The sequence below is a fragment of the Postia placenta genome, assembly GCF_002117355.1.
Source record: "Postia placenta MAD-698-R-SB12 unplaced genomic scaffold POSPLAscaffold_20, whole genome shotgun sequence".
In the NCBI taxonomy this organism is placed as follows: Eukaryota; Fungi; Basidiomycota; class Agaricomycetes; order Polyporales; family Adustoporiaceae; genus Rhodonia; species Rhodonia placenta.
The window spans coordinates 314,734-325,154 of NW_020169851.1; the positions used below are offsets into that span (position 1 = coordinate 314,734).

The 10,421-nt window shown below is 51.2% G+C and overlaps 3 protein-coding genes across 3 annotated transcripts in view; all 3 read left to right on the top strand.

The window, feature by feature from the left end:
* Positions 1-1,885: 1,885 nt before the first annotated feature.
* On the top strand, positions 1,886-2,624 carry POSPLADRAFT_1037170 (hypothetical protein; the record flags this gene model as incomplete). Its single annotated transcript, XM_024477202.1, has 4 exons — positions 1,886-2,047; positions 2,095-2,223; positions 2,279-2,554; positions 2,610-2,624. The coding sequence occupies 4 exons, from the start codon at positions 1,886-1,888 to the stop codon at positions 2,622-2,624; spliced, it is 582 nt and encodes a 193-aa protein (XP_024333732.1).
* A 2,613-nt stretch (positions 2,625-5,237) lies between these two features.
* On the top strand, positions 5,238-8,699 carry POSPLADRAFT_1062095 (hypothetical protein; the record flags this gene model as incomplete). Its single annotated transcript, XM_024481478.1, has 3 exons — positions 5,238-5,434; positions 7,366-7,506; positions 7,556-8,699. 3 exons carry the CDS (start codon positions 5,238-5,240, stop codon positions 8,697-8,699), a joined length of 1,482 nt encoding a protein of 493 aa, XP_024333733.1.
* Positions 8,700-9,975: 1,276 nt separating this feature from the next.
* Positions 9,976-10,421, top strand: part of POSPLADRAFT_1116621 (hypothetical protein) — a gene marked incomplete at both ends in the record, with an annotated part of 1,721 nt that continues 1,275 nt past the window's right edge. The window contains one exon of the mRNA XM_024483473.1: positions 9,976-10,036. Within this exon, the coding sequence (XP_024333734.1) occupies positions 9,976-10,036 (61 nt within the window). The remainder of the gene's footprint in view (positions 10,037-10,421) is intronic.

The following is a 10,421-nucleotide window of genomic DNA, read 5'->3' on the forward strand; positions in this document are numbered from 1 at the left end:
GTCCACGCGTCCGTGAGGACAAGTACCGCCCACTGAAGTGCAGGTACTGAAGAGTTCGTTCCCTGAGTGGTGGCGATGTATGTACGCTATCTATGTATCGTAATGTACCGTAGGGGTGCGCACCACCCGCCCTGTGGGAAAGGAAAGTGAATATAAGGGGTCCCGAGGGGACGCCAGCAGCTTGGGAAGTTTTGACCTAATGTCGCGACTTGAGGTCAAGCGACTGAGGAAAAACCTAAATGCTGGGGGTGTCCGACTAAGTCTCACCGAAGCGATGGTGAGCTATGCTCAAACCTAAGGCTAGGGACAAGAAAGTATATTAGTTAGTATAAGTAAGTAAGCAGATACATGAACGCTTACTGACCTAGGGACAAGAGGTCGAAACTGAGGTCCCTAGGGCAGCAGAGGCCGGCTTATATACATGGGGAGATAAGGGCAGGCTGTGCACGCTGGTCCGTGTGCAGCTGGTCCGTGCGCAGCATGCCGACGCGGCCCCGGGGGCCGGTGAGTCAGAGCAGCTGTGTCAGCGAAGCCCAAGCTATGCCGTGCGCTGCCGCCCCATCTAATCTAATCGTACAGTAGATATGATGCGTCCATATCAGGCATGTAGTACAGAGGTCGCGGGTTCGAGCCCGCGAAAAGGAAAAATTAAAAAATGGCTAGACGCTGTACCAAGTCGTGACACTCGCGGCACTCTTGTCCTGTCTCCCCTAGCTCCCGCCTCCCTCAAACTGTCGCCGATCAAGTACGAGGAGATCTCCCTCCAGACCCTGCGCCAGAGCCTGAGCCTGAGGAGGGTGCAGGTGAAGAAGGAGTCTCGGAGTCCGAGTCCGTGGATTCTACTCGGTCCACCTCGCTGACAGCGCTCGCCCCCGCGTCAGCAGTCCCTGACGTACGTGACCCCCCTGCCGAACTTCCTCTGGCGCCTTCACCGCTGACTCCGCTGAGAGGCCGCTCGAGCACTCGCTCCTCTCGAAGTTCGACCAGCGGAAGTGTCGCGACTTAGGGTTGAGCGACAGGGGAAAACTGAATGCTGGGGGCGTTCGACTTATCTTACCGAAGCAATGGTGAGCTAGGCTCAAACCTAAGGCTAGGGACAAGAAAATGTATTAGTTAGTCAAGGTCAGAAAGAATACAAATGGAGGCTTACTGACCTAGGGACAAGAGGTCAAAACTGAGGTCCCTAGGGCAGCAGAGGCCGGCTTATATACATGGGGAGATAAGGGCAGGCTGTGCGCACTGGTCCGTGCGCAGCTGGTCCGTGCACAGCATGCTGACGTGGCCCTGGGGGCCGGTGAGTCAGAGCAGCTGTGTCAGTGGAGCCTGAGCTGTGCCGTGCACTGCCGTCCTATCTAATCTAATCGTACAGTAGATATGATGCGTCCATATCAGGCATGTAGTACAGAGGTCGTGGGTTCGAGCCCGCGAAAAGGAAAAAATTAAAAAATGGCTAGACGCCGTACCAAGTCGTGACACACCAGCCCCCGGGGCCACGTCAGCATGCTGCGCACGGACCAGCGTGCACAGCCTGCCCTTATCTCCCCATGTATATAAGCCGGCCTCTGCTGCCCTAGGGACCTCAGTTTCGACCTCTTGTCCCTAGCCTTAGGTTTGAGCGTTGCTCACCATCGCTTCGGTGAGAATCAGTCGAACGCCCCCAGCTTTCAGGTTTTCTCCAGTCGCTTGACCTCAAGTCGCGACAGCAGGATATCAATATTGTCAATGTCCTGCAGGCTTTCTTTGACGATGTGTTCGTGGACGTTCAGTACAGCATCTCGGTCCACGATGCTGTGTATAAACTTGTGAGTATTTGTTGCCATCTGCAGAAGAATCCATTTTATTAGCGCTTCTGCAGGCAACGCAGAAGGTGTACGACTGGCGCTCTATGATCAACAAGGCCACAATCAGTGCTCTCATCAAGTACTGGGAAGATGAACAACTTACAGATGCTACTGCGCGGACCGAGTATGTCAAGAAGGCACTCACAGGACCTACACCGCTGTTCCTGTACCGGTGCATCAAGTATGATGCAGATGGACTATTGATCGTGAGTGGATTGAGTTTTGCTTGTATATGTTCTCTAATGATCATCAGAAACGATATGGTCGCTTCCAGCACCCTATCATTGCAGAGACTCTCGCCTCGCACATTCAGGTCACAGAGGAGGCTATAAATGGATGTGATAAGTATTGTCGGGGTGCCCTCGTCCTCGCATTGGTCGCAGTAAGCATATATTCACATTTATATTCAATCAAAGTCACTGATGTTGGTGTTGTAGGCTGAGCGAGCCCACAGTCTGGTGAAGAGTGGCAACATTGTCAAGACAAATGCTGATCGATTCAATGAGAATGCGTGGGCTCCGAGGATCGCATTCTACGGAAAGTCAATCGAGGAACTCGACCACGACGCCTGGGATGCCATTCTCACAAAGGCAGAAATGGTCGTGCGCAAACGGGGTCTGGTATTCGGTGTGGATCCCGACTCTGATTCAGCCATTCTCGGGAACCCAGCGGCGCTGGCCTCTGTCCTCTATTTTGATGTGGAGTCTGACGAGGTGTGTATCCGAGTCCATAATTCATGTATATTTGTTACTTACATGCGATGTATAGGACATCGCGGCATAATTGTCAATCGACAGCGGTCTTGTTTCGATTGCATCAATGTGCCCTGTACGGCCCGGGCTGTGCCTTTCGATATTGTATCATTTTCTTATTCGAGTACTATACTCCTCTCCTCCCGCCTGCTCATTGCTCCGCCTTCGTTCTACTACTCATCCTGATGATACCGCATACAGGATTCAATATCTTTGTATACAGTTTTCTTATGTTTGTAAGGTCTAGAGTAGTTGGCTACAGCCGGGATATAGGAGAAATGGTAGCATCTGTAGTGTCTGAATGACCTGTGAAGTTGAGGTCTGACGGTCTGACAGGTCTGAAAACTGTATGAGTTCAGACCCGAATCTAATGAAATCAGATCATGCCATCTGACGTCTGGACACCTGAGACGCCTGTAGTCAGACGTCTCAGACGGTTTCAGACGGCGGGCACATTTGCTGACGGAATGCATAGTAGAGGGGGTCTTTAGGGATACGAAGTCGAGATATAACCCATAGAAACAAACAAAGTGTGTTGCCTGAGACATGCAAAGGAGTAAGGAAGCACATGATGATTGCGCCCGAGAATGTGAAGGACACAAAGTGAAGCAACTGCGAATGACATAACACTAGCATACCAGACCCTCCATAACACCCATAAAGTTCAAGGGATACCTGTCCTACAAGTTTCCGATGTTGTCTTCACGAGCAGGAACAGTTTTACTTTAGAGGGGGTGCCGAAGATGTCGAAATTTCGATGCTGGAAATTCACAATGATTTTGGTACCAGGTCCTGCAGAACAACGAGACGAGGCCAGCGCAGCAAAAATGAAGACGATACACTCAGTAGTTGTCGAGATATTTGTGTTCTCAGTAGAAGGTCATTCAGCGAGAATTTGTTTGTGTTTGACATGACATCTTTCGTGAAAACAGCTGTATCAGGTCATGTTCTATACCGATTAATTAGCCGTAAAACAGGATAATTTGACCTCTCACACCGGCTTGGACTAGTTAGCCGGTCATGCAGGTCACCGTAGCTATTTCATCATACCCTATCAGTGACGATGCATCTATGAGTATGCCCCACAGATTGATGATGGACCGTTGGTAAAGTGGTAAGTGTTAGAGGATTGAGCGATCAAGCTCGAGCCTGGAGGCGAATAGGGTATGGTGAAATAGGTACAGTGACCTGCTTAACCGGCTAATTAGCCTAGGCCTGTGTGAGGGGTCAAATTAACCTATGTAATTTACGGCTAATGAGCCAGTATAAAACATGGCCTAATGAGCACTTATAGCCACTAAAGTAGCCTTATATAACATTAAGTCGCCCAGCGACCGAATACCTAGACAGCACGCAGCTGCTACTACTATTCGTTCCGTCCGTCACTGGCCTTCAGATTTCAAATTCAATACATGCTCTAGTCACAATGCAGTACTTCAGGATGCTCGTTAGCAAGAAGGTCCTTCAGAAATGGCGCGTTGAGGTCGATGAGGTCAGAAACTACGATTACTGATCTCCCTGGATAACAACCGCAAGGCTGAACTCCTACTGCGTCCGGAACATGTCCAAAATCAGCGCAGGTCACTTAACCCTATTTAACCCTACTTAACCTTTGTTTTTCGGGCCTCGTGAAATTTACGGCTAATTAGCGCTAATTAGCAAGGGTTAATTAACCGAGGCTAATTATCCCGGCCTATTTCACCTAGAGGCGAAGCCGACTCCCGATAAACGCAGACGTAAGCTGTAGCGCTCGAGCCGATTGGGCGTTGTGTGCACCTTGGTCTTCCTTCGATTCGCCCTCCACTGTGCTTCCACTGTGCTTGGGTGACGAAACTAATGCTCACATGCTACACGCGTGATCATTCCTGCCTTCTCGTCTACTGTTCTCGGTCATCTGGAGACGGACAGACGGAATTGAGGTACCCAAGAAAATGCAACAATGCTGGATACCTGGTACCAACGCTTGACCTCTGAATCGCACTTATTACTCGGGAAATAATAGTCAAAGTTGGCACTCAAGACCATCTCGGCTCCATGAACATGCTATGCATCTGCGGACCGAGGATCGCGATCTAGGGCGCTCATACCGGTCTCACAAGTTCTTGAGTTCGTGCCACCGTCGGAAGGCCCAGCTTCATGCTTCGTGGATGACGGATCTGAGTCTGCATATGAGATGGGAGAGCAGGCAAGTATCTATATTCCGGGAGTCCCCGCTCGTGGCTCGGTGCATGTACGTGGCTACTGAACGCCGTGGCGGCGACCCGCCTCGTGGCATGACGGCGGCGTCCTCGTTTGCCCATTGTAGCACCCATAAAGCTCATGCCTGCCTGTTCATATGATTACCCTTATAGTTTCCTGGATGTCACTACGACTATTGCGGACCAGGATGCCGCTCGCCACGAAAGGCTGGGAATTTGCGTTGACTTTTAGATCAACGGGGCCACAGTCTGTGTCTTCCTGATGGGCCATCGTGGCGCTTTGCCGCTCCGCCTTTTTGTTGTCATGCCGGTACAATCCCGCTTTGGCACTCGGCCACCAGGGTGCTTTGACATCTGTGCTCTATAAAGCCCTACGCATTCTGGTTTGAGGCCTCAACGCACTCTCCTCAAACATCTCCGCCGCCACCACCGGTGCGAACATCAACATGCGGAAGTTCATACCACTTAAACAAGAGGACAACGAGCCCGTCGACGTCAAGCGTGTCAAGAAAGAACAGCCTCTTGACGCGGAGGTTCTGCAGCTGGTTCAGCCCCTACGTGTTCAACTGAACCCTGGCAGCTCTCTTGGGCGTATCTCCGAGGCTTGCACCACTGGACAGAAGAGACTCAAGAGTATTCGGTTGTCAGTGCAAGATGGACGTGAAGCCGACGGCGTGTGTATCGGAGACGTTCGCACTGTGGCCCATGGTTTAACCAAAGTCTCAATTGCTTGTGGCCTGGACAAAATACGCAGGGATTGGGGCTCAAGCCACATAGACATCGTGTTTTTGGTGAGTAAAACATTGTTATTATCGTTCGCCTCTGACACCATCTACGTAGTGGCCAGGGGCATCGCCATGTGCAGCCACGAGGAAACCGGTGCCCACAGCTGGCCTTACGCGTCAAGCACTACTGATAGAGATTGCTAACGTGCTCAATGTAGCAATGACGGTAAATGCAGTATTTTACTGAGAGATACTTGCGCTGAAATAGTCGCATAGACATCCAGACAATTACACGCTATAGGGCAAAGCACACCTCCCCATTACTTGACAGGATCAAACCATGTCGGGAAGGTACAGATCTTTGTGATGTCCCTGGTTCATTTGGGTCAAACTGTATGGGAACCTGAGATACAGCTGGAGGTTCCGGCGTTGTGACGATCATCATGTTGACGTTGATTCCTCGTTGTATTCCACTGTCTTTTCATGTCATACTGTATTGATACTGCCAATATTCATGTAGCTTACGCTATGATCCGCTCGATGCTTTGCAGTTAAGCTCGGGCTCGAGCTTCGGACGCGTTAGCTTCAACCGCTACCGCGACGAAGATGCATCACGTGATCGCGATTCTCGTGATCTTCGGGCGTTAGAACTTAGAAATTAGAATTTTAGAATCAATCCAGATAAGGGAGGTCAAGTACCTTTCGACTAACATCACGCATATGTGACTTCTTGTGACCAAGGACTGATCCTTTCGGAGCGGGCACTCGAGAGAAGCGCCCGTCTAGGGGGCGTTGCCGAACACAGCGCGCTTTTTCCTCAGCAGCCCTCCGGTACACTACAAATCTATCCTCAATTTCTCCTCATTATTTATTACAGATTTAGGAACATGAATGTGTGCAACAGTGACTTCCGCAAATTTCCCCATCCTCGCATTTCTCATTGTCTGCCTCAAATAATATCCGCGAGATTTTGAAGCATAATTTGCGCTTTTTCCACGGCCTGCACGTGACGCTGGTCGAAAACTGGGGCCGTAGCTTAGGAAGTAGCTAGCATCAGCGCGCGGACATTCGCCGGACACCTTCCGGCAGGGACAGCGGTTTCGGAGGATGTGTTGGACTCTGGTTAATACGCGAACACGGATGAAAGCGCATGCTGACTGGCCGAAATGCAGTATCCGGAAGTTTGCCGTGAACCAGACACCATCCAGAAATGCTATCCCTGCCGGGGAATGTCCGGGGCATATCCGGGCGCCGGATAACGGGACCTGCTCCTGCCTGATCATCAGCTCCCTTCCTCACCCTCGGTCTTGAGCTGAACTTCAAGAACTGAAATCGTGTTCTCTGAAACATCCATACCCATATACTCTCACTCGTAATCGTTAACTGCTCAAATCAACGGAGAACCCATCCTGAGGGCCAAGTGGCATACCTCTGCACTACGAGTTTTCGCTTTAATCCGGATGTCGCTTCATGAACCGGAAGCATATCCACCAGGGAGTACTAGTGAAACTGTTCGTTGTAATCGCATTCCCTCGTCTGTCGCAACTCTTGATCTCACTTACAGGATTCCCAGGTGGTCCATTGTGCAGTCCAATCACTTGCTATCGCTATGCATAGGCCTAGTGTGTCGGTTAGGACGTTAGTCGCACCCGCTTATCATGACGCATGCACTCGAAGCAGGCGACTGAAATCGTATTCCACGTAGCCCCGGGATGCGGACTGACTCATCTATCGTCTCAAAGATGACCACTCCTGTCAAATGTGAAGGCCGGAGGAGCCGAATTAAGCGTGCCCCACACAATAAAACATCTATTTCCAGTCTCGATCGTCGCAACATATGTTTGTACAGACAGGAGAATCCTGCCGCTACGCAAGACCAGATCGCCGCGGCCTTTAACGTCAGCCGTAGCAGTGTCAGTAAGATCCTCAAACATCAATCAATATGGCTCCATCCAAACAAGGTCGTAAGTCCCAGGTTTTACAAGCAAACGTATGCGATTTACTTTCTCTAGTAAAGTTCTCCCTAATCCCTGCTTCAGGTACTCCCAGCGCACCAAAAGCTTTGAATGCGCCCTTACAGATATTCTCAGAGACATTGCCTCCACTGGCGTCGTGATCACAGATTCTCGGCTACGCATCGAAGTGCAGTCCCTGCTCGCGGAGGAGAACAAAGAGCTTCACCCCGACTGTGTTCCGAGCTTCAAGGCAAGCCCGAGCTGGATCACGCAATTCAAAAGACGCAGTGGACTCCGCCGCGGAACATTCGGTGACGGGGGCGAAACCATTCTGAGGCATCTATCCTTGAGCTTACATGGCATCCTCGACTCAGAGGATGTATCCCGCTTCCACTATCCATCTGATCGATTGCTGGCGTCACTTCCGGATCAGGTGGACGATCTTCCTGAATTCTATGGCGACAATCAATGGGCGCAGTGGCCGTTACGAGTCCAGGATCTCCCGATCGTGGACCGCGACGCCTATTCCGCTGCGATTTCCCGCTCTCCATCGCCACAGCAGTCTGACGCATCGTGCAGCAGTGACAAGTCTCCATCGCGGGATAGCGTTGGAGAAGATCGCCAAGCCATCGATGTCGACGTCCATGACCCTCTCTTCTTTGGTGTCTCACTGACTTCTACACCAACATCCGCGCTCAGAGATGAACATCCACCTTCCATTCATGTCGACCCTTCCACCAGAGCTCTTCCTGTAGCTCGCTCTCCAGGCGCGGTGGCGGGGCCAGTACATCAACTTCCAGGGTCTGATCAGTCACGGCCACCATCGATGCCCTCACCTGGCGATGTACCTGGCGCACCTCGTTCAGCGACGTTGGTGCAGGGCATGTACGTGTCGGCGAGTTCACCTGCTAAAGGCTGTGTAGGCGAATATACCGCTTCCAGCCCCTTAGCCTCTGGCCTGGATGCCACCGTCATGCGCTCTGAGCATCGTGACAGTCGCAGTAGCCATCCCTCGGATGACAATGTCGATAAGCATGAAAGACAGTCGCCCTCACGCCGTCATTATGAGCGGGAGGACCTCATGTTTGGACACGTCGAGTCAGTCAGTCAGGCGGCAAACTTCGTTACCAAACTCATGACATTTTTTCGCGCCAACCATCATCTCATTTCGCTCAATCAATATGAACACCTGCGTGCTCTTCGTCACCATTTACCGCCGGGCCACTAGAAGCAAGAAGGTCGCAATAGGAACCTCAAATTGAACAATCTCATCACTTGTACGGCATGGTGCTATGCATATCCCTTCCATCAAGTATAGATGCCTATTCCATGGTGACGCTCCGCTCATGGGATTGCAGCTCATGGCTCGTTGCCATCCACCACTATTGCATCCGCATAGGTCAAGGACTGCGGCTGCCTTTCGAAAATGATCGTGCCAATTGACAGCTGATCTTACGTTTGAGTGTCCATTCATGATGTTCGCCTTCTCATATCGCCTAGTAGTCTTTCCTGAACTACAAGACCGTCGCTTCCAATGCTCTTAGGTCGGTTTCCGCACGTTGTAGAGGCGGTCGAATGGACGTCGGGGAATCATGCCAGGGCATCGCATGTCCAAATGCTACTAATGGAACGTGGCTGGCACTCCGACGCAGGGCCTTCTGGCAGACCGTTGTAGCGTAGCATTCACACATTACGCGGTGTACGTACAATGTAATACTATGCCGTCTTGGGTAGTCGGCAGACCCCCCAAGTCGGCAGGTTCATGGTATCTCCCTCCACAGTACTCGACTACCTTCGTGCTTTTTTATGGTCATAGGTTCTCGTATGCCTGCCTTGATTTCTAGCTTGAACGAATCCGAGTCCCTTCTTCAGGGCCAGCTCAAGTGCTGGTGTACACCTCGGCTGCAACGGCTTGTGTCGGAGATTGATTTTCTGATCACGTCAGGGACGTCATTGTCAAGCTCCTAAAACCAGCCATCCGATGAGTTCACGATTCTTCATATCAGAGCGCAACTTCATTGCTTTGTACGAGTTGATAAGCATAATCTTCTATGTGATTATAGTATATTCTCGTCAAGAATGTTTTGGGAAGTAAGCGCCCACCAGAAATATTGGGGGCGCTTGGAGCATCCCCCGAGGAGGGAGATGGTTTAATCTCCGCTTCCGGGGGATGGTTCATCTCCGTGAATTCATCCCCGGTTGTCCCTACTTTAGTGTCTGCTTGTTGCAGGATATCAATTTAGAATCCATCATCTGTTGCAATCTGAGATGTGATTTCTTGTACCATGTGTTTACATATGGTGTCACGACTTGGTACGGCGCCTAGCCGTTTTTTAATTTTTCCTTTTCGCAGGCTCGAACCCGCGATCTCTGTACTACCTGCCTGATATGGACGCGTCACTATCTACTGTACGATTAGATTAGATGGGGCGGCAGCGCACGGCACAGCTCGGGCCCCGCTGACACAGCCGCTCTGACTCACCGGCCCCCGGGGCCGCGTCGGCATGCTGCGCACGGACCAGCTGCACACGGACCAGCGTGCACAGCCTGCCCTTATCTCCCCATGTATATAAGCCGGCCTCTGCTGCCCTAGGGACCTCAGTTTCGACCTCTTGTCCCTAGGTCAGTAAGCGTTCATGTATCTGCTTACTTACTTATACTAACTAATATACTTTCTTGTCCCTAGCCTTAGGTTTGAGCATAGCTCACCATCGCTTCGGTGAGACTTAGTCGGACACCCCCAGCATTTAGGTTTTTCCTCAGTCGCTTGACCTCAAGTCGCGACATTAGGTCAAAACTTCCCAAGCTGCTGGCGTCCCCTCGGGACCCCTTATATTCACTTTCCTTTCCCACAGGGCGGGTGGTGCGCACCCCTACGGTACATTACGATACATAGATAGCGTACATACATCGCCACCACTCAGGGAACGAACTCTTCAGTACCTGCACT